Source organism: Typopeltis vanoorti, chromosome 17 (assembly GCF_054136105.1).
Source record: "Typopeltis vanoorti isolate ZY-2024b chromosome 17, IOZ_Tvanoo_1.0, whole genome shotgun sequence".
NCBI lineage: Eukaryota > Metazoa > Arthropoda > Arachnida > Uropygi > Thelyphonidae > Typopeltis > Typopeltis vanoorti.
In genome coordinates this window covers 3,493,713-3,518,219 of record NC_143565.1, presented here as the reverse complement: position 1 = coordinate 3,518,219, position 24,507 = coordinate 3,493,713, and the positions used below count along the sequence as shown (strand labels likewise).

The 24,507-nt window shown below is 40.6% G+C and overlaps 1 protein-coding gene across 2 annotated transcripts in view; it reads right to left on the bottom strand.

The window, feature by feature from the left end:
- Positions 1-23,959, bottom strand: part of LOC150097101 (calcium-binding protein E63-1-like) — a 38,888-nt gene extending 14,929 nt beyond the window's left edge. The window contains exons 1-3 of one of the 2 annotated variants that reach the window (XM_090407232.1): positions 23,738-23,959; positions 22,836-22,966; positions 7,977-8,013 (exon numbers count right to left, since the gene is read on the bottom strand). In XM_090407232.1, coding sequence (XP_090263358.1) covers positions 7,977-8,013; positions 22,836-22,838 — 40 coding nt within the window. In that variant the 5' untranslated portion in view covers positions 22,839-22,966; positions 23,738-23,959. Of the gene's footprint in view, positions 1-7,976; positions 8,014-22,835; positions 22,967-23,238; positions 23,530-23,737 lie in introns of those variants that run through there. The other variant, XM_090407233.1, reaches the window with a different exon arrangement.
- Between the last annotated feature and the right edge of the window lie 548 nt (positions 23,960-24,507).

The window sequence follows — 24,507 nt, the reverse complement described above, 5'->3', positions numbered from 1 at the left end:
TTCAAGAATTTTATTTTATTCCCATTTTTTTCTTATTTACGTTTGCTTCTGTTTAGTGATTAAATCTGATGAAAGCCTTCGTTCCTGTGAAGAGGATTTCTGTTGGCCTGAGCAGGTGTTTGCATCAGAACTGAAGCAGCAGTCGGGCCATGGGAAGGAGGAAAAGGAGTCGCGGAGGTCCTCCGTGGAGTTAGCCTATAAATAGATTTCATAAACAAATCTCATCTTTAAAAACAGGGAGCTACCGAGAAAGCTGGAGGTCAGCTGCGATTTAGAAGCGGTTAACCACTTTACTGGCTTATTTTTGATACTCTGCAGTGTTGTTGTTGCTGCTGCTCGCATTTCACAGAGAAATTTACGTCGTCGATAATTAAAACCACCTAACCGGCCATTATGGATCAAATACGCATCCTCATACGCTTCGTATCCATCATATATTTCAATGGAATATCAATAGTATTGCAATTTTAAAATGCACTTCGCATCCATGGTAACTTGGACGTATATATACGTCCTGGCCGGTAGCGTGGTTAAAAGAATAATATCAACCAAATAACCGCTTCAGCCAACCTCCTGCTTTGCCAGTACCTCGGTCACTGGGATATCACTTATTTTTAGATGGGAGTGGGCAAAGTAATCGAGGAATAAATTACGGAAATTAGTTCAATGAGGCAACATATAGCAGTTTCATTGCTTCTCCGCCCTCCATTTAGGCCCAGCTGTATGGAAATTCTCGGGGCACTTGACCTCTTCATTTTAGCCCGATTAAGTGGAATTTCTCAAGAGACATCTAACTGAAAGAAATAATCGGTTGAGCATTGTAACCTGTGCAGGTGTCTACGAAGGACTGAGAGAAGGCGTACGATGATTTTTTCAATTACATTTAAGCTTGGAATTCGGCAGACTTGCCATAAGCCACACGAACTTACGAAAACTGTTACATGCCCAAAAAAGTGCGTTTGTAAAAAATGTCAACGAAATAGATTTAAAAAAAAAAAGGATCTAAAGAAGCACCCTGATCATACGATCAGTTAAAAAAAAGTGAACTCGATGTAGGGTTCCGTTGTTAGTTTGCTTTGGGGGAAGAGGGTTTGTTGGCCCCACCCTAAATCTGGCACAGCAAAACATTGCGGTGTGTCATTCGATTGCTGCTTTTTTTGCTGGACAAGCGAGCACGTGCAATCAAATAAGAAGAACCACATAACAAAGCGTCCGCGCGGTTAGCCTAGTGGCTTTGCGCTTCGCAACCATATGCCTGGGGAAGGATTGTCCTAGGTTCGATTCCCGTCGGAGACGTGAGGAGCTGAAGGATCTTCCTCAGCCATAGCCAAGTTAGCCGGTCTTGGGCGCGGGCAGTAGGGTTTTTTCCGCCAGTTTATCTGGTGTTTTTCATCCCGCAAGCAGGCAAACCGGACCCTTGAACACACAAGGATACAGTCAAGAATACCTTGAGGCATAGGAGTGACCATTCTATCCTCGTATTTCGGTTACGAAATCCAAGCATGCTTGGAAGGTTGTGGGCCCTAAAGGCCTGTTAAAGCCATTGGGATAGATAGACATAACAAAGCAACTGCTGTTTGGCGCATGTTTCAAAAGAGTCGAAGGTGAAAGGTTGGTTGCTTTTTTACATTAAAAAAAAATCCCATACCGAACTTGCTGTTAGGGAGGTGTCCTCTCACCAGCCTCCCCAACTGAGCAATAGTCGTTTGTTGCCCCGACATTCACACCCTTGCAAGGTCGACAGAATGATTTGTTTAAAAGCAGGAGGTCACTCGAAGCGCAAAAATGGATTTGATGTGACCTGTCGCCCGCTCTTTATTTAAAATCCTATTTCGTATTCTAAAATTTTCCGGCGGGTCTTCAGTTAGATTGCGCATCTTCGCTGCACTCATCCGCCGAACGCGGTCTACTAGAAAGGAGTGCCTAAAGAGGCACTTGAGAAACTGTTCTTCTTTGCGCTTCTCATCTTCAAAGCCGTCTCAAGTTCCAAGCGGCAGCTTTCCGACAGGTGCTGAGTTTCCTGTCTCTCGAATGTCGGCCACCGTGCCATCGCTTCCGAGGAGACTTAACGTAAACGTGCTTGTTGCACCTGACACGAGAATCCGGTATCAGTTTGGCTTCATTTCCTTACGGTGTCAAATGAGAGAGAGAAAGAGAGAGTTTAGTTGCGAAAACTGAAAATCAAAGTAACACGAAAAAGGTTATGACACCGAAACAGTGCTTCAAGTCGGTCAATTTCCTGACATTCATCGTTTTATTTATTTATTTATTTATTTACGCAATGATTTAGTTGCGTGCTTATTTACTTTTTCACGCTGACTGTGGATCCTTCTGGTAGCCCAACATAAAAATAAAATTACGTTCTCTTTTTATTTATTTTATTTAGTCGAGACCGATAATCATAATTCGAGGAATGAAGTTTACAAGGTAATTGCAAGGTAATTCCATTGGCTGAAACAGAGCAACACAGCGGTAGATATTTCTGAAAGTATTACGTAATACAAACGCGACGTGTGACGAGGCCAAGTGACAATCGACAGGCGTCTCTTCTCACCGCCCACGACATTGGAGACAACGCCTGCGATTTAGCAGAAGCCATACGCGCACAGCAAGCTCGTCCTCCGCTGACAACCAAACGAGATTAAGTAAACAGGAAAAAAACAGTTTAAAAGGTGACCTTTGTTTGTAGAGATTCCCTCGTAGGACAATTATGGCGATCGCAGATTGTAACAACCACAACCAAGTGAAGGACAAGGGGGGGGGGGGGCGGACCTTCACGATGTCCTAACCTTGAACTTCTGTACTTTAGACGTGTCGTAACATTACTTTAATACGCTTCAATAGAAACTGTATTAACAATTTCACAGCTGCTTCTGTGCTGAGACAAGAACATCATCAAAGCTATCAAACGTTTTGTAGAATAATCCTCTGACACGATGAATCCTCCTGATCACGACTAACAGAAAATAAATGCACAAATGAAAAGAAATGCGACAAACTTAAAAGCTCGGTTTTTGTTCAGAATGTCACAAGACATTTTGAGGGAGAGAGATGGTTGCAAGTTGCGGAGTTACTAAAATAAATGTACATTGAACTGTTTTGGAACGAAGAGAGTAAGTTTGACATGAAAAATGTTGAATTCCTCCGCTGCCAACACCGACAAGCACAAAAGGTCCGTTGTGTGCAGCTCACGTCAGAAACACGCTTTTTTTTTTTTTTTTTTGGTTCGGTTCCCGCAACCAAAAACTAGCAAGTTTGTATGTGTCATTAGCGATGATTAATTCGACTGATGTGCTTTACGCACACACGCACGTAATTAATGTGGACACAACACTTTTCCCGAGCAGAGTGTCTGCAGAGATTCCCCCCCCCCCCCATGGATGTTCCCTATTTTTAGCTCGCTTCGCCCCTGAATAAAAGAAACAAAAAGTATTCTTAGGTGAAGACCGTAACGTGCAATCCCTGCTGCGAAGGCCATTCATTTATTTGAAATAAATGAATGGCCTTCGCAGCTTTTCGTGTCCCAAACTGAAGATGATTGTGCAGCAGCACTGGCTGCTGCACAATCAGCTGCCCTCCACTGCACTTTCATCTGCAACCAAAGGAAGTTTGCTGATTTAATTTCTGCTGTCAGTTTTCTTTTTTCTCTAAATCTCCGTCTTCGAGTGGATTTTGCTGTCCAGACTCCGGATCCCATTTGTATGAGGTCGATAACGAAACCGTCCTTCTGATCTTTTCGTCATATTTCCTTCCATCAAATTGCTTTCGCTGCCCACTCTGATGACCTGATCATTCTTCAAGCTGCTCTTCAGTAACCCATATTTGCTTACAATATTTTCGATCGGCGGGCGTAACCTTTTATTCCATTCGGAATTTCATTCTTCGCTCGTTCAGCCTACTTGAATAAAGACCAGCTCTCTGGATGTGTTCTTCACCCGCACATTCTTCATTCAAGAGACCTTTTAAAGGCGTCTTGCACGTTTAATGAGTTCGTCCTGATTTCACTCGATGGCTGCAACGTTTAGCCAACATTTCCCAAAGCACTGGAACGCGCATTTTAACGTCGGCCGCCGCACTTACTTCGGCAACTCTTCCCACGCTCCGTACAAAAGCTCGTCCCTTCATCGCCCAAACATATTTTAATGCAGTTATTGAAAAGACCCTTGAAAAGACTCGAATTCCTCCCAGAAATGTTCGCGTTTGTTAATGGCAGTCCCACTCGCGAAATGCACTCGAGGGTAGGCTAGGGGATGAGATAATCAGGGAATCCGCAAACCAGACATGGAACTTTTGCAAGCCACTTCAGGCCTCCTATTGGAAGCGCTTGCGAATGTTCCATGGACGATGACATTCATCTCCTACCAGATTAGGTTGAAATGAGAGCTCATCCGTTGCTGTTATGTTCCCTTCTAACCAAGTTCTCGCACGTGCAACAATGCTCCATTATATAACAGCACCAAACTGTTGCTATATTGCAGTGGTTCTTAACCTGGGCGGTAGCGCCTCCAGGGGGCGCAGTGAACGCTGATGGGGGGGAAGCAAACGTTATAAGACTACGGATATAATAAAAGAAAAACATTCCGTATTTAATGTAGCATCCGTATTCATATTGTATGTTTGACAACCCTGTTCAGAATATTGCATGTCTGGCAATACCGTTCAAATTTATTCTCTCTTTATTTTTAAAAATTTTTATCTTGAAAGTTAAGTAATTGGGCTACTTTTTGATCTGAATTTTCTATATTGTAAATAATTAATTTCAGCTATTTTTAGCAGAATCCACTACTTTTATAAGCTTTATCTGCTACTTTTCCAAACGCCCATCCGACAACCCTGGTTTGCAGTTTACATCTAGCCCGTGTTAGCGCGTGGCGCATTTCGTTGATATTGTGTAACAGTTCACTTGAATATTGACACAATATTCGAGTGAATATTTAAAATATGGTGTTGTTATTCCGTCCATAAATAATGAGCAGTTACTATTGTGCTTAATCTGTGAATAAACTTTCTCAAACGAAGCAATGAAGCCTTCAAGAAGGATTGAGCATCTAAGAACAAAGCATCCAAATAAAGCAAAAAAGACGTGGAGTACTTTCGTGTATTAAAGACTAAATTTAAAAGTCGTCCTGGATTTAATTGCAAGACCAGATTTTCTGCAGTTCACAAGTCTACAAATACTAGATAATGATTTAATATGAGTTACAGATTTCGATCGTTATTGTTCCCATCTTCTGACACTGAAAGAATACTTAATGATCAGATTCGAAGACTTTGAAGAGCTTAAAATACCCGATTGGGTCATAAATCCATTTCTTTCTGATGCGGTTTCGTTCATCCAAATTTGTGTGAAAAATTTATTCACTTAAAAGGTGATTTTGAAGCTCCAATACAATTTCAGAAGCGTGGGTATGAAAGATTCTGGCCAAACATGCAATGCAAGCATCCTCAGCTTTGGCAAGAAGTAAAATGACTGCTCATTGCTTTTCCTTCTCCATACTTGGTCGAGAAAGGATTCAGGGCGTGTTGCCATTGTAAGCTAAACGGCGAAATAGATTGCAAATAAGTGAAAGAGGAGACTTGAGACTTCGTTTGCGGAACATTGAACCTGATATTGAACAATTAGCAGGATCTCATCAGGCTCGGGTAGCCATTAACGATTGGCTTATTAAATACAATAAATTTAGATCTGTTTTGAGTAAAAATTAATTTGTACCAAAGTCATTAATTTTTAATTAACTGTCAGTTGAAATATGTTGATGGTAATTTAGGTTTGCCTAATAATCTATTATAATTATCTTATTGAGTCATTAACTTAGTGTAAAATTGAGCTGGGGGGGCCATGAAAAATAAAGGTTAAAAACTACTGCTGTATTGTTTGCAGCGTCGTCGACCAAACCCAATGGCCAAATTACGTTTGCGAAAGTTTCCCTTTGGTTAAAACCCTCTCGTTTCACACTTGACGCACTGAAATTCAACAGTCCGGAATTCACGCATGGTAGAGACGTCGGTGAAGGTCAGAAAGCGAATTCTCTGACGATGACCGTACATAAAATATGCCTTTAATTGCGCAGAATTAACCAACAGTTGGTCGATCTTGTGAGTGTTTTGCATCTCCCAATTTTCTGATCCAAATTTAAGTCCAATCAGTGTTCGGCTGGAATTTCTTCAGGGCTTTCTTTTGCATTTGCTTGCTAAGCGGTCTCGAGTTTGTATTCTGTCTGTTTTCTTTTTAAATCAATAAAATTATCCAAGAGGAAGGCAGGCAGGCAGGCAGAAAAATTAATTAAGATGTTGTAGTAAACAAGAAATTTCTGTTTATTTATCGATTTTTCATTTAGATTATAATAAAACTAAAAAGAAGGGTCTTATTTTGCGTTTCATTTTGCACTTGGAAACTCGACGAAAAGTGCTTTTTTTTTTTTTTTCGCGTTTTCAGAATTCTTGGTTTTGCCATTGCATGGATGGTTTTTTTCTTTCTTCCTTTCTTTTTTTTTTCTGGTCTCTTCCAAGATTTTAGACGTGTTTTAAAACGGAAAGCACTTCTTTCAAAGGAACAAAAATAAAACATCGAAATGATTGATTGAGGGTTGGAATGCAAGAAGAAAATAGTGTAATTAGTGTAATGAAAGCATATCCCCACGAGGAGGAATCGGTGCCAACTACGAAAATCAGAGTTGTTCACGGGAAGGCTTAATGAACCGAAATGAAGACACGGAGAAGCGCCTTCTGGTGGCAAATTTTTCGAATCTTTTTTTTTTCTTCTTTTTATGCGGATCCCGGAGCGGAAACCCTACAACGTCAGAAGTACATCAGAAGCTCACTCCGTCTAAGCAATGCTCTTTGAATGGAAAGGCCCGAATTAGAAATCCGTCCAGGACGCGAAGAACTTACACCAGAGGGACTTGGCATCTAGAAATGAGTGAGTTCATACGTAGGCGAAAGGTTTTGGCAACCCGGAAACCCGGATGTTTCATTCCTTCAAACAGGCAATCCGGCCAGAAGAACACACGCGAGACTGCAAAAATAGCGATTCACCACCCTATTCCGTCGGACGTCATCTAGAAAGCCCGCATGGTGCAGTGCGGGAAAGCATAAAACAAGAAGAAACGATGGAAGAAAGGAAGGAGTGAATCCGACCCAAAATCCCTTTTTACATAGAGGGTAATTTTTATGTGGTGTGTGGTTCCCACCTACTAAAGATTATTAATAAACCTCTAGTGCGTTTGCACCGTGGGTCGATTAGGGATTTTTATAAATTTTCTATTTTTTAAATTTATTTTTCCATAGTTCGCAACCCTTCTCCAGACACCAAACGTAGAACTTTGCTATGCTTCTGATGTTTCTCTGAATTTTTCCTTCTCTGCATCTGATATAAATAAGGAGCTTCCGTAGTACTGCTGGTATCGGCAATATTCTTTGTCTACAAAGACCTGGGTTAGAATTCCATTTCGCATTAGAAATGGGAACCTTTCTAAGGGCTTCCCAACCAAAGATGAGTTGGCTGATCCCATACGAAAGTAGAAGGAATTTATCATCCCTCACACACACCGGCTAGAGAACACACGCAGTTGTCAGGTAGTAGCAAACCGTGCATTTGGGATTAAAAGCCCAATCAGAGCTTGAATTGGAAGTTTCAGGGGGTGGGGATTACGCAATGAGAATGTTGTGATTCTTGTAATCCCAGGAGTGCACTCGCTACGACTCGACTTAGGCGTCACTGCCCCAACTCCTCTTGATGGCGGGATTGCGTTTAACCCTGCACACAATTCCCGGTTTAAAATGGCGGTCAGTGAAATTGCGAATTTCGTGTCCTAACATCGTGCGTGTTGCGATCGTCAGTTTGATTTATTTATTGTTGTTTTTTTTTTAACAAGGAAAATAAAGACTCGCTTTGTGGTGATCAATACACGTATTTGCGAGTAACTCGAAGTAACATTTTTCAATCAAACAAAAGCCATCCGAAACGGTCTACTTACCACTGACCTGAGATTCCGAGAGCGACTTGCACGATTCCTGCGGGAGAAATAAACACTGCGTCAGAAATATGTTGCGATTACGGCAAGAACTAAAATCCAGTTGAACCACACAAATCACACTCAACAATCAAATATTTCTACGTAATCAGTAGCACAACGTCGCCTTAGCGGTTATAATAAGTTCGTAACAGTTAATTACCTCTTCTTTCTTTCTTTTTTTTTTTTAGGAACTTCTGTGATTTGGAATGAGGGAATCGTAATCCGAATAAACCGAACCCACTCCGAGGAAGGGATCGCGCCCATCCACACCTGCAGGTTGAAGGGCGTGTGGTTCGCATGGATCCGAAGAGGTGGCGATGATGACGCCTCGAAAAACAATTTGCGAGACGCTTTTACTGTTTGGAAGTATTGGGTGACCTCTGGACCACACCCCTTGCTCGTGTCTCCTCGGATGTGATTCCGAAGGAAGGGCATCGAAAGAACAGAACATGCGCAGGAGAAAAGTGGGAAATTTCTTCTGTTGTTCCTTGGAGTTCTGAGATGAAGGAATCTTCACTCGTGCGAAACGAAACTCAAGCGATCTTATGACGAAAGTTTCTTGGCGTCATTGGAGAGAATTCTCCGACTTAAGAATGCTTCTTCTTTAAACCCCAAATGCTCCGCACTGCAGCTAACGAGTAACAGCGAAACCCTCCAAGCAGAATCCCCAGTAACCCAACGCCTAAGCTCACTCTGTGCGCAGTCTCCCAAAAGTGCTTTTTCGTTGCGATGAAAAAGTCCAATTCAATATTTGGATCGAATCAAATTACGTAATACTTGACTGGTCTACGGAACACAGCGGTTGTTGACCTCGCATCAATTGCGTCCCGTAATGCATAAATCTTACGAGTAGGTGAGCTTCTTTGTCGGTTAACATTAGTGCCTATTCGTGATACGAAAAAGGGCTCGTCATACACCCATTTTCTACTTGTATATTCAAGTAGGGAAAAGGAAACCCACATTTGATCAACATCGGTACCTTCTTGGGTCTGGCTCCCACTGATGAGACCTCGACATAGGTCGAAACCGATTTGGGTAGTGACGTTACCCATAACACTTGCATTATGGGATACCGAGTTGAGATGAAGTGAGCAGCCTGAATACACGTGCCGACCAGTGAAGTCACGTGGCTGGCGCTTACACTTAAGCTTGGTCACAGGATTAAAATATAATTTCTTGTCGGGTGCACCACAACCAAGTAGGAAAGCTTTCCGCGATCAAATCAGCGGGTGAGACGTACGTCTATTAGATGTGCACCCTGCTCCGTGCATGGCGGCTGGCTGCCCCACAGTATTCCTGCACGCTGTTCAAATAGTCGTAAAAGTAACCGATCGTCATAGCTATAGTGTGATCCGTGCAAGGAGAAGCGATTTGTGTCGCAACGCGTTTTTCCTGACGACAGGCTCCCCATCTGTTCAAAATGAGTTCGCGCGTAGTTTGGCGAAACGTGGTCGTGATGTTTCAGCGTTTTCTCGTGACCTCAGAGAGGAGTGTTGACGTTCTGGCTCATGATGCTGCGAACACATTATACTCCTCGTTTATGGTCCGCTAGGCTCGGGGTTAACTCGAGGTGGCTTTTGCTTTCCACACCATCCTGCAACGCGCATCCGCGTGAAGTGGTAAGCTGTGGGTAGTAATGAGCAGTTGCTTCAATTCTTAGACTGCATTTCATTAATTCAATGAATGAATAAAAAAAACATTTCGTAGTTTAACGAGATTGTTCACTGATATCCAAGCATAGTTTGCATGCAGACACAAAAACTTGCTTTTCCCTCGATGAGTCGAAGGAATCCTTGGAGTTGCCTGTAATAATTTTTTTTTTCTGTAATAATAATAACATTTTATTTATCATCTTACAAAGCATTTACATATATACACATATTTACATATATTTACATATTACATATTTTTTTAACAGTGAATTTCATACAAGATTTTCCATTTTTTGTATTCTAATGCGTTAATAATAATGACTATGGATGGTAATTTATAGTTTGCAATTGGATAACATTACATTTTTTAATGTAAAATTATATTAATTTTTTAATGTAAAATTAAAAATGTAACATTACCTTTTTAATGCTAAAAATCCAGTATATATGTGGGATAGACTATTGGCGCGTCAGGCTGACGCGGTTCGAATTAAATTAATAAACAGGTCATTTATAAAACCCTTTAGATGATCTTTGTTTACACATTCTGCAATTGGCCCTTTCTTGATACTTTTTTGGTGTATTTTTGCATCATTTCATTTTGTGCGTTACACTAACAGTGTTACTGCGCAGTTGCCTTTTGTTTTATAAAATATATTTATTGCTGTTTAGTAAATTTTTTGTGAATTTGGATTATTATTCACGTAAAGTACGTCTATTATATTTTTGCTAAGTTTGATAATTATGTTGGGTAGACGTCTAGAAAATAAATAATTTTCAATAAGAGATTTATTTATATATTTGTTCTTGTTCTGGTTGGAAGACATTGGGGTTGCGGTCCTTTTACTAATTTCTTTAATAAATAATTTTAATATTCTAGAAATTTCTTAATTATTAAACAATTACCAGAATGTAAAAAATATTAAATAAATATCGCTGAGAAATCAATCAGTGGCTAATATCTCTACATGTTAATTTTCAAAAAAATACCTAAAATGTTAGCATATTGATTATTCAAAACATCTGAAAAATCAAATTCTGTAATAAAAAAAAAAATAGTCTTGGGCCATTCACCTTAAAAATGATAGTCGGTTAAGGGGTTAAAAAATAAGTTTAAGGGAAAATTTCAGAAATTATTATTTATTTTGGTGGACAACCTTTTACGCTCTTCTTATTTTAAAGTCTAACCAAGTGTGTTAATCCCTAGATGTCGGGGAAAAAGCCAAAGAAGTTATCTGGTGCACAAAACAGGGAAAAGCCAATTGCAACGAGTACAACCGGAACATAAACTGGCTGGATCGCTGAATAAATTTTTAGCTTCAGGACCACATAAAAAACGAAGAACAGAAAGTTCTGACAAAGCAAGTACTCCGTGTAGCTCTACTCCAGAAAAAGAGAGGACACAAGGTAACTATGAAGAAACAAATGTTAGATGCGAAAATGAAACTGGCTTGACTGGACTGTCTACAGAAGTAGCAGCAGAAGAAATATTTCGATTCAGAGAAACAAGAAACTTCAAATTTTACTTTAAATTTTAATGTTAATGATCCAGATACTTGGCCGAATCATATAACTACCAAAGTTAGAGATTGTTTAGTTGAGCATTTCCCGCGTCAAGTAGTTAATGAAGAATTTCCCAAAGATGAATCTGGCCGCAAGTTTTCCGATTCATACTATTATCGAACTTTAGCAAATGGAGAAAAACTTTTACGAAGTTATTTAGTTTACTCGGAATCGCGAAATTCGGTTTTCTGTTATTATTGTAAAATATTTGGTAGCAAAATTTCCAACTTACTAACGAATACGGTTGTAACGATTGGCAACATTTGAGTCACATACTGAAAACACACGAGACAAGTTCCGCGCACATTAAAAACTGTTCAAAATACAGCGAACTTTAAATGTCGTTGATTAAGAAATGCATTATTGATTGCAAAGATTATTCATTCAAAGATTATCAATTCAAAGATTATACGAAACTGAGAAAAAATATTGGCAATCTGTTATAGAACGGTTAATCTACATAACACATATTTATCAAGACAATGTATAGCTTTTAGATGTTCTTCACAAAAACGTTTTGAAAATTATAACGGTAATTTTTTAAAGTTAGTAGAAACTGTCGCTAAATTTGATTCGATAATGGCAGAACACTTGCATCGCATCCAAACATCACAAAAAAGGAACATTGCTCATTATTTAGGTGATAAAATGAAATCATCCGTATAATTTCTGAAGCTATAAAATAAAAAAAAAATTTAGAAATAGTTAAAGAGGCGAAATATTATTCATTAATTCTTGACGCTACTCCTGATATAAGCCACACAGAACAATTATCTATTGTTATTAGATTTGTTAATCAAAATAAAGATACAAATTTAGCAGAAATTCATGAACATTTTTTGGGTTTTCAATCTGTAGAAGATACCACTGGGCAAGGACTATTTCAATTTATAAAAAATTATTGAATATTAACATGTCGGATTTACGCGGCCAAACTTATGATAGCGGTTCAAATATACGAGGCAAACATAATGGACTGCAGAAAAAAATCCTTTAAATAAATTCAAGGGCTTTTTTTAATTCCGTGTGCTGTTCATTCATTAAATTGCGTAGTTGATGATGCAACTAAGATATCCTGTGAAACCATAATTTTTTGGGGGGTAATACAGGAATTATATAATGATTTTTCAATATCTGTGAAGCGTTGGGCTACTTTAAAAAAACATTCGTGTTTTAAGTTTGAAACCACTTTCTGCTACTAGGTGGGAGAGTAGAGTAGAAGCAATAAAGCCACTTAAAAATAATATCAAGGAAATTTACCAGGCTCGTTTTGATATTACGGAAGACGAAACTAAAGATATCGATTCTAGAGTTCAGACGGACAACTTAATTTCAAAGATTTATTCGTTTACATTTATTTTCTCTGTTCATGTTTGGTACGAAATCTTAAGTCTCGTAAATGTTGCGAGCAAAATAATGCAGAATCCGCCATTTGATATAGGAAAAATTACAGAAAATCTTGATTATGTTATACAAGAATTAAATACTCGCCGAACAGACCAATATTTTGAAAATATTATTAGAACTGCAAAAGAAGTAGCAAACGATCTTAATATTGATCCTATTGCTCCAGACATTCGCAAAAGATGTTTGGTTACGAAGCATCAGATGAGACAACGCATGATCCTAAACAAAATTTTAAAATAAATTTTTTCTTCGCGATTTTAGACACGACAATAACTTCAGTCACGGAAAGATTCATACTCTTAAAACAACGTAGAGAGGACTTTAAAGTTATAAGAGCAAATTAAAAGATTGAAGCGATGAAGATTTAATGAAAAAGATTTGCACTTAAAACTGAGCGACAATCGCGATATTGATGGTATGACTTTATTTGAGGAATTAAAAACTTGGCAATGTTTTATTAAAAAAGAGTCGGCTCCTCAGGATGTTTTAAATTATATATACGTTAAAATAAATTAACCGACACGTTTCCAAATACTGCGATTGTGATGCGTATTTATTGAACATTAGCAATATCCGTAGCATCAGGGGAAAGAAGTTTTTCAAAACTGAAACTAATAAAAAATTATTTGCGGTCAACAATGTCTGGAGAGCATTTAAAGGATTGATCAATTATATCAATTGAAAATAATATTATGGATTCATTACACATTAAAGATATTATTAAAAATTTTGTGGCGGCCAAAGCAAGACGGATAAATATGTAAAATAAATCTACATTTATACTTACGTATAAACTTTTGTACTTTTAAAAAAAGTAAAATTTTTCGCAAAAATTTTTCATAGAAACTTATTTTATGGGGACGCTGAAAAAAATTTTGCACAAGGGCGCCTCCAACTCACGGCGCGGCCCTGGATCCAATCTTCTAAGATTCTCAAGGGACGTTTCCGCACATGTTAATGCCGCGTTATCAGCGAATGATGTTAACAGAATAGGTCCTAGCAGCGAACCCCGAATCTCCTTTAAATCATTATGAAGTCAGATTGAATCGTGTCTGCGGCGATTCCATCGAAGGGCTGCTTATTTCGAGTCTGCTCTATTCTTACTAAAAAATTTTAAAAATTTCAAATGCTCTTCAAACCAAGTATTTCGAATCCCTCCTTTGTTCGTCATCGTCGATTAGCCCAATCGTCCAGAGGGTCATTATTTCGCGTGCTACAACTCGTGTAAGAACTGATCCACGCAACTAGAAGCAACCCCGCAAAATCACACCGCCACATTCGATTGTCATCACCCGAAATAACACTCAGTCACACAGACAGTGGAAGTAAACGTGTAGAAATAAAATTCGCCCCTCCACCAAGGACTTCTTCGTGCTCGCGCCCACCAACGATGTCTGCACGGAGCTATTAACAAAGGTTTGTTGGCCGCAATTGTTCTCAGAAAACTCATGGCTATCGCCCAGTTGACCATCGTCAATTGTGAATCGCCCAGTTGTCGCGTACCTACCCCTTCTAAAGTGCCGTGAAAACACTTGCAGAATTGGCTGTGGCCGACTGCGCCTGCTATTGGTCTACATTTTAGACCAGCCTGGTCGTACCTTGAGCTCAGTTTGACCCCCGATCCCTTTGTCCTCAGCAGGCTTTTCTCCAACAGACGAGTCGTCTTTCAATGCGGCCAGTGAAGAGAAGACAACGCGATTGGTTTGGTGTCCTTATCCAAAAGGTTTTTGATTCGAGTTCTGAGCAGGTCTATTCGTAGTTATTACTCTTCGCCACAGAAAGGCGTCATCGTCAGTTTCCAGCCGAGACAGTGCGATGGGGCGCCGGACATCTGGGCGACAAAATAATTGATCAAATATGCAATTCTATTCCATTGATCTCTACCCAGTAAATTGAAATAATTCTTTTGAGAAACGAGTTAAAAGAATGGTAGAAACACAAATGAAAAATCTCGCTTATAATTAAGTTCATTTTTATTGTGTAGAATTACGAATTGTATAGAAGTTATACTGAAATTTCCCATGCAAAAAATGAGTCAACTAGTTAATATCATAATGACAATATTAATTTTTGGTCGTGAAAGTCATGCAATGTGGAGCCAAAGTATGAATGAATTATTTGTGGATTGCACATTTTTACTTTCTCCTCCCCCCCCCTCTTTTTTTGCTGAAATTTTTGTTATTTTGGCTAGAAAGGATGGAGGTCCTGTTTTATATTGTTTACTACCTAATAAGACTCTTCAAACATACACAAAATTATTTTATATAATGCATGAAATGTGGCCAGTACTTAATCCCGAAAATATAAATGTTGAATTTGAAATTGCCATTCATCAAGCTTTACTGCATTTTTTACAAGCATTTCCGCAAGCTATCATAAATGGTTGCGTTTTTCATCTCGTACAAAATCTTCGTAAGCATTTAGCTTCATGCAAACTTTTAACCAGATACAATTCTGATGCGCAATTCGCTTTAAATTCAAAAATGATCACTTCGCTTGCTTTCGTTCCAGAACAAGATATAATTTACGCTATTTCTGAACTTGAGAATCATTTATCCGATGAATTTGAGCCAATGTTATGATTTACGAATACATACATAGGTCGTCTAAGGAATAACAGAACCAGGGCTCCACCGATTTTTCCCTCAAACGTTTGATCTGTATATCAAAGAACAATAAATGGAAGCGATAGGACAAATAATTTTGCGGAGGCCTGTCATCGAAAACTGAGCTTTTGAGCTTTGGCAGCAGCGCAAGTCATCCAAATTTATGGATTTTTATAAATGGACTAGAAAAATTAAAAAACATGTGATGTTGATCATGAAAGAGTAGGAGCAGGTTTTCAACATCAGCACAAACGTAGACGTTACGATGAAGCTGACCAAAGAATTTTGAAAAACGTTATTAATTACGATAGGGAAATATAATAGAATATTTACCTGGTGTTGCATATAACTAGAATATGAATTGATAAATTTACAATAAAAATTTGTTTTGAATTTCATATTTTTTTGGTTTTAATGTATCTGTAACATATGTAAATATGTTTGCTAATTACAAAATAATATTAATAAATTAATTAAAGAACTGTATTATTTATTTATTTTAATATTCTGCAATTATACCTTTTCATTTTTAAATCATTTTCTTTTTAACCATCTCTTTCTTAAATGATCCTACAAATTTTGATATAATTCTTCGAAAGTAAGTTTTTCGAATGATCAGCTTAGGTCACATTAGGTCGTTATCTGGATTATTTTTAGTTTTATTTTTCAATTATGTGGAAATAAATCAGTTCGAAAAAATAAATTTTTTTAATTTATCGAAAATCAGAATATCGGAGGCAAATTCCCGCAGGTAAGCTTAGGTCACATTAGGTCGTTATCTGGATTATTTTTAGTTTTATTTTTCAATTATGTGGAAATAACTCATAGTTCATAGCTTATAACTCATAAGTCTTAACTATATTTATATTTTACCAATATTTACAAAAAAATCCCCAAACAAATCGTATCCCTGCTAAGAGTGCAAAAATTTGTAAGTTTCTGTCGCCCACATGACGGTCGTCCACCTGGCCATTGCCCAGTTGTCGCGTACCCTGACCACATTCTCTCCCGGATGGAAATTGGCGAGGGCGAGCTTCGCCACTGCACAGAATATTTTGCTTATTTGCACCAGCGACCTAATCGCGCCTTCGCAGTACCTCGGAATCGATCTGGATTCTTACTTGTAGTCCTCCCCCCCCCCCCAACAGAAGTTTAACAGATCCCTTCTGAAGTTTTCCTGTGCGCAAAGTAATTGCTTTCTTTTGAAACTGTTGCGCCTCAACTAGATCCAGATCGCAAAATGTGCGTCGAGCATTTCCCGTGTCCTTTATGTGGTCACCAGAGGACGTTGTCTATTGACCAAAATGATTTACCTTCATCTCCGATGCATCCCCCTCGCAACATCTCCCCCCTTAATTATTCCGATCACGTTTAATTCATGCAATCCGGGAACCCTCACTTTCATCTTAAAGACAACCCAGATATCCCCCCCCTCACCGCAACTTCCATCCCTTTGAGATATTTTTTTTTTCATTTCTTCTTCTACTTTCGCCACTCCTTATTTCTATTCTAAAGGAGCTCCTTCATTAGTCGCCATGGCTTTTTAATTTCACTCCTGAAGAAAAAAAATCAGATTGCCGAAGTGACGTGGAAGGTCTTTCGTTTTGTTGCATGAAAACCCCGTGAATGCGGTCCATTTAAAGAAAGCCACTGGCAACTGATGAGGAACTCGCCCTGGGTTCATTGCGAGCTATTTTGGGAAATTAGAGCCTTAATGCGGTCAAGGTTTTAAACTGAGTTCAGCCTCGTTGTATTCTGTGTCCGACAAAAGTCTACCAGAAAGTAAATAATGCCCTGAAAATGTGTTTAAAATGTCCCGAGGCGTTTTACTAGAAATTGAACAGAAAATGTCTCCTGATTTGTTTCTTTTTACGTGCATCGTTGCTACAATTTTAGGACACAGTTCGAAGTCCTTTTTGGATTTATATTTCTTAAGTTTTGAATCCAAATCTTTCTCACATTGCCTTCAGTTTTTATTCTTTTAGTCCCGAATCACTTCAGGCACTCCACATTCACGTGCAAATACCGAAACGACAAAATTTGTTGAAGTGAAATAAGTAGCTTTCCTCAAAGACATCGTGACGGCCTGCGAATTGCAGTATTTGTTTCGTAACCTAACCTTACACGCGCACTTCATCGTTGCTTTCCGAATCCTAATCCCGCACGCACTTCATATTTGGCCAATGTCGTAAACGTTATTTGCTGGCGGGAAGGTTTTCGCCGCATATTATTAACCACCTTACCGGCCATTAAAGATCAAATACGCATCCTCAAATGCTTCGTATCCATCATAAATTTCAATGTAATATCAATGGTATTACAATTTTAATATGCACTTCGCATCCATGGAAATGTGGACGTATATATACGTCCTGGCGGGTAGCGTGGTTAATACTCGATTTTATTAAATACTCTCAGGTGACACATTCCTTTGCTATTCGAAGAGAATGGGGGGGGGGGTTGGAAAGAGACTTCGCTCTATCTGATTGCCTCCAAATGAGAAGGATGTTGGGTAGTAGAAGTCGGTCAAATACGTCGTTAACCCCATTCCCACCGTAGCTGGCAAACGTATCTCCGGCCGGCTGATATTTCCGAGAGGGATTGATGAAATACTTGGACGCCTTAGGGGATGCATCGGATGCTTTTCCCTGCAGAGATTTCCAAAAGAAATACTTGATGCACGAGTTCTTTTTCTAACGGAGGCTGTTTTCTTAAAAACTGAAATCTCAGAAAAGAAAGGAGGGACTTCGCATGTCGGACCCCTTTCAACAATCAGCCCAATGCGACGAATGCTGCTGCTGCTCTGTAGGCATCCCTGGGAAGGTGGCTTCCGTTGTAGGGAGTTCCGTATTGCCGTGAATACCGATTCGGGTGATTTATAAGAGTAATCCGGTGGGGCTTTGATGATCAACAACACAAAAGGTTAGGGTAGACAGCGGGTGGGAGGAAGGGTGGGAAGAAAGAAGCATTCGATTCGAAGACGTTTTAAGAAATACGCACATGAAGGGCTGTTGCTCCGAAACCTGAGAGCGGACGAAAATTCGTTTCGGGGTCAGTAGCTCTGAAAGCAGACTGCGAGTGAAGATGAACTGACTTTGGTGCGTGCAGAAATCCCCGATGCCATTTAGTAGCAGCAGGAAACATCCACGGAAAATGGATGTGCGCGTAACAGGGGGAGAGGACGAAAGAGTGCGGAAATAGGCGAGAGACGGTTCTCTCTTCCTTCTATCGCTAAGAAGTGAAGAATTTTCAAGAAGCTCTGAATGGGGAAATTTAGAATTATACCGAGTTCGTGAATGCCCCCCCCCCCTCCCCGAAACTAGGTTGAGTTTTCTGGAACAGTCGTTCATTTCCGAAGCGCATACGGTGTGTGAAAAGGAATGGTGAGCGCTGCACAACACAGGAGAAGTTTTAATGAGATTTCGTAACAAAACTGGTCGCGAAGCTTGAGGGAAAATGCGTCCACCGCACATTCAGAGAGAGAAATGGCAAACCACAATCCAAATCAGGTGCGGATTCAGAAAGCCTTCTTCCTTCTTACCACACAGATCAAAATGCGACTCCACATTCATCTGTGGGTGGTGGTGGGAAGCCATTACGTTCGCGATTTCTGCAGCTGCACACAACGCCAGATGCCTTCCAGCGTCACGGCCGATTACTTTCCCTGCGGCAAGTGGCTAAATGTCTAAGAAAAGCGGTCCATCGCACGAGTTCAGTTTCGGGTTGTCAGAAGGTGACGAGCCAGAGACAAACTTCCGGCGGCACTTTGTGGCGCTCTCGGAAGCATCTGCGGATCACACGATTCAGTGCATTCAACCGATTCTTCCTCGCGCTACTCGGGTATCGAATGTCCCATTTGAGAATTCTCGTAAGACTGTTTCCGTGCCTCGATTAATGCTCGAGGTGAAAAGAGAGGAGGTGGCAACGGGAAGGTTTGCATTTGTTTCTTCGAGAAAAAGAAGACTTGAAGCCTTTCTTAATTGCGAAGTCCCCGATAATCTTCCCAAAACACTTCGTTTGTATTTTTTAGAAAGAGATCCGCTTAAGCATTTTATTATTTCTACAATCAAACTGCATTCCGATGTTTACTGCGTTCGTACCTCCCCCGCTTGGCCGTAGAGAAACCGTTAGTTGGCTGCACGTGACGACACACAAAAACTGCGCGCCAGAAATAGAATCGAATTTGTAGGTCGAAAATAGCTTCCTTCTCTCCAAAATAACGAATGTTCCTAACAGACCCTGGTTCGAGGCTATTTCCGGACGCGTCAAGTTGAACGATGCGCGTGGGAGGAAATCTTATTTCACGACACTGTCAAACTGTTTTCAAATGCGCTTCTCTTTTAAGGATGGGGGCATCTTTCAGGGGCAGCTTATTACGTTCGCACAGAAACCTCTTTCGCGTCCGTCCCCCTGATGATCCCAAAACCGAACAACAAAGTAGCACTGTCGACTCTTTCCTTCCGGTCACATCAGCAATGAAACTGAAACTGCTTCTTCTCCGTCGATATTGAGGTAGTCTTCGCTTGTTAACCCAAACCGTTCCTAATCCGATAAACTTCGTTCATGTTTGCATCCTAAATATGTTTTTCGCAAAACTCATTACTTTCTTTATGTATAAGAAAAGAGCCTGTATAGCTCAGTGGATATGATGTTTGCATACCTCGGCGCTTGGCCGCACGAAGGAAGACTTGGTTTCGAGTCTAGTTGGCGACTAGAGGAAATTTTTCTAAGCTTTTTTCGACCGGTTCCCGAGTTAGTCGATCTCTGGCACGGGCAAGTGGGTTTTTCCTCCCGGAAACTCGGGTTTTTCGTCCCGTAAACTCAAGAAAATCGACCGTAGAACCCACGTTATTTCAGACATTAAATATAGTGTGTTAGGGTTAGGGACCACGTGATGGCGGCACATTTGAGCCGTCTCTCTTCACTGTGTACCGTTTAATTAGTGACAGCCTTGGGCCATCTATCTCTGATTGGTACCAGTGGAGATTGAACTGCCCACTCAGTCTCCAAAAGTTAGATAAGGCTAAATGGCCTCGCCTACTCCCGTATACGGGAATAAAAAGGCGTTAGCTGATTTTTTTTTTTATGTATAAGAAAAAAATTTATTCAACATTTAATTTTTATTCTTCCCTTTGAGTCTATAACAACACGAAGAACTAGTCGACCTCCATTTGCAGTCCAGCGGCTTTGTTCCTCCTTATATTGATTTCCCCAAGTACAGAGTAACCCTCAGCCGTTCAGAAAGAACATCATCTACCCATACGACAGTAATGCGCTGCATGTTCTGTAACCTTTCGTACATACTGTATGTGTGTGTGTGTATGAGAGAGAGAGAGAGAGAGAGAGAGAGAGAGAGAGAGAGAGAGGGCGACTGCTATAAAATATTCATTATTTGTCATTTTGTGTGGTATTCTTTAAATGCAGTAACCACGATTTTCAAAGGGTCGCCATTAATCCACGTGGGCATAACGAATTTCAGTAGAGGAAATCCAACCCCCCACCCCTTCGCATTCGCTTTATTTGAAACTATCATTTCATAGATTCGTTAGCACGAGCACTGCTTTTCGGAAATTGCAGTCGCAGGTTGCCCCTGTAATTATCGTGATGATGAAAATAACGACGCGTATCTGGTGATGGAGCTTCCCCCTTACCGATCAAAGGCAATTTCGCATTTAATATAAAAGTGCATTTAATATTTGAAACTGAACTTGACGAGCGGAAACGCACAACACGAAATAGATGAATCGAAATGCGTACATCGAATAGCTGGAAATGAAACACGAATATGAACAAGGAATGGAATGCATTTTGAATTGAAACTAATGAAACCAAAAAATTTGGAAGAAATTAAAATTGAAAGTAAGATTCTTAAAACTAAAGAAAAAAGAAACAAAAAACTAGTCAAGTAAAGTAAAACAGAAGCAGTGACACTCCGTCTGGGAGTGTGGTGGAGTGGGAGGAACACGCGCAACCTGGAGTCAGTTTTGCGTTGTTCATTTTAGAAGACTGAATCCTCCTTAAAGCTTTCTGAATGCACCGACTGCACTTTCACCGTGCGAAAAGAACTCACTCGATCGCCCTCTTTTCAGTCGAAACTTCCCCCCAATTCATGAACCTTTCGCTGTAAATCTCGCTGGAATTTTAGTTCATCTGACCCCAGAAATCTGACGACCGCACTTTGCAATGGAAAGCGGGAGTTCACTCGTTGGCTACAAGAGGCACAATGCGCACCAGGTACTCAGAAAACGTGTACCCCCGGCTACGGGCCTTCAGAGCGCGGTATCACAATGGAATTATTGTTCCATGCTTATTCTACCTTTGTCTTGCGATTCATCACAGAAAATTCCCAATGGTGGATTCGAAAGGCCGTGTTTAGCACGATGAAACGTCGGCAGTGTGAATAATGAACGTGCTTAATTCTTCTAACGGAAAGTCCATCAAAGTTTTCCCAGCTCTTTTGGGACATCTGAAGCAAATTTGCTACAATTTTGGAAGCTATGTCTTGCAAGATCTCAAATATTGATTACCTCCATGATGGAAACTGTCGATCCTTGTAGGCGAGTCGTGAAGAAAATACGAAGGGAGAGTATGCAAGGCGTTGGAGTTTTTGCTGTTTCCGGTACCGAGTTTGTGGAATGGGTGCATCCACTGAGCCCAGCGGAGAAGCCGCTCCGTTTTAAATGGCTCTCAACACAACTGAGAAAAAATAGTCGTAAAATATTTTAAATGCTGTCGCAAATAATAAAAGCCATTGAAGTAGAATAATAAAATGAAAAAAGCATCCTTTACTTGGAAGGCATCACGTGGCTTGGATTGATCGTCGTCACTTGGGGAATGTACAGCTTTTCACTTGATGAGAGATCTCGGGATCCTTTCGCGTTTTATGCCAGTTCCAGAAAGACAGGCGGATGGCAAATAAAATGGATTTGAAAAAGATTCGGAGTATTTTGCGTATGAGAATGGAAGTGAATACGATTGCAAAACTTGATCACCTGCGAGGAAGGGCAGGACGATACCTCTGCGTGAAAACGATGGACAAACGACAGCTCACAGATGTTGGCTGCCATCACAAATTTCATCCCGTCAGTTTTCTTTATTGCTTCATATCTTCAAGTGTTTCCGAACTCATAAACAGATTCGAGTGAATCCTGTGCTTGCTTTCAGTTTAACCTTCGCTGGCGAGTTCCCAAAGGAAAATTGATAATTGGCAGCTTACAGTTTTCGAAACTGATATTGTTACGCTGTGTTGCATAAAGCGATCTTCTTCTGGTTCCAAGGCAGGCTTTAATGTGAAAGGAGAGATCGAATATACGGAGTGAGCTCGTGAGTGTTGCCAACGGCCACCAGCATGCCGATGACAACAACACACGAGTTCGTATTCAAATTTTCTAAGATTCGGATTAAAAACAGAGACGTAATTGGATGCAGAATTCTCTTCCCATCTGGGGATTCATCGCAGGCGATGAATTTCAGTGGGCGTTGATGACGTCACTTTTAAAATCTTAGTTGGAGGGTAAACTCTTAAGAGATATAAAGTAATATTCAAATACGGTGAACGCAAAATTGCAGTCAACACACATGCAAGTCCTTACCATGGCTGCAGGTTGGAGTGAAGTTCAAGGTTTTCTGGTGCTCCTTCTAACTGGCGGCCACGGAGAGGGGCCGATGTGTAGACTGCATAACCTCGCTGTTTTGTGTTGGGAATTCGGAAAAACGTCTTATCCTGGAAGAAAAAAACAACGTTGGCTTAGCTACAAAGGATAAGTGTGTGTTACTTCACAGACATTTGAAAAAAAGAAGAAAAAATCGAGTGTGGGCGTGCGCAGGCGTCTGTCATCCCGAACCCTCCAGTTGGACAACAAGCACGGAGATTTTCATTAAGCAGAAACAAGGGCGTCATCACAGAATGCAAGGCATTCAGCACGAGCTACCTTGGTTGACAATTCGCTCCGAAGCAGGGCGACACCAAGCGACTTAGGCCAAACATCAGCCTACCTGTCTGGTGAGAGACCGAGATGTTCTCGTAGTGAAGCCATTTAAGACTTTTTGTTAGAAACAGCACGGGCGGACTAGGACGAGCTTTGGACGGCCTCTAAACTTCATGAGGCTTAAAATCCTGTCCTCTTGTCGCAATGCGCTTTAAAAGACTGAAAAAGATTCGGATTCTAAACTTCAGTCCGCAAGGATAGCGTGCTCTTTATAATCAGATGGAATCAACACACACACGGATATGCGTCATTCTTTTTTTTTTTCATATTTCGAGACGTTCGGTTTCTGCCTTTCGCTCGTTCATCGCATAAAGAAATCAAATGTTCCCTTTTCTGTCTCTCGCACACCAGACGTTCTCTTACATTTTCAGGTGGTGCAAACGAAGAGGGATATTTGAAGCAACCGTAAACAACAATCGCACCCCGAACACCGGATGACATCACATATGACGTCATCAGGTGCCGAGAAGAACACGTGCAAGTCAAGAAATTCACACGTTACTTACCTAAGAACGCACCGTTGTTGTCGACAGCCTCCGCTCCACTTTTCCCACGGAAATAGCTTCTTTGAGGATGCACTTAAAGGTCAAGTACACACCCACCCGCCCACCAGTTCGATGATCAATAAAGTGACTACGGGATCCTCCCTCCGATGGTCCTGCTGTCTGTCAACGCGATTGTTCTCTGCTGCGTCTCCTGCGGCGTGCTTATCTCCCGTCGACACATACAGAAATGCGCCTCGAACGGCATTCGTGGTCTCCCGCCAAAAAGCATTTTCGTTGGTTGGCATCGTTCCAAGCGAGAGAGAGAGAGAGAGAGAGGGGGGGGGGGGGGGGGCTGCTCGTACGCGATTTAGGTTACCCAACATAAAAGGACACGTTCTGCGGATGATGCGCATCTGAACACGTGCCACGGCCTTTCGCCACTCGCGTGCACTTTGCCAGAAAAGTGCGTTTGGTTTTCTTATTGGTGCTTCCCTCTGGCAGGACTTCATGCAGAAGGATTTCGCAGTGTGGTGAAATCCCTGCATTGAGAGAGAGAGAGAGAGAGAGAGAGAGAGAGAGAGAGAGCACGTGTTATTATGAATAACAAGCATTTTTGATGATCTCCTCAACCAGAGAGGAAATGGAGCAGTGGAGCAAGTTTCTGAAACACTAAACTGCGCTTCTATTTCGAGTGCGCTATTAAAAGGCGGCATCGAGTTTGGTTTTTATTTAATTGCATTTGTCGCAATGAATTCGGAAAAACGCGTTCCATTCAGCTCATCATCTCCCTG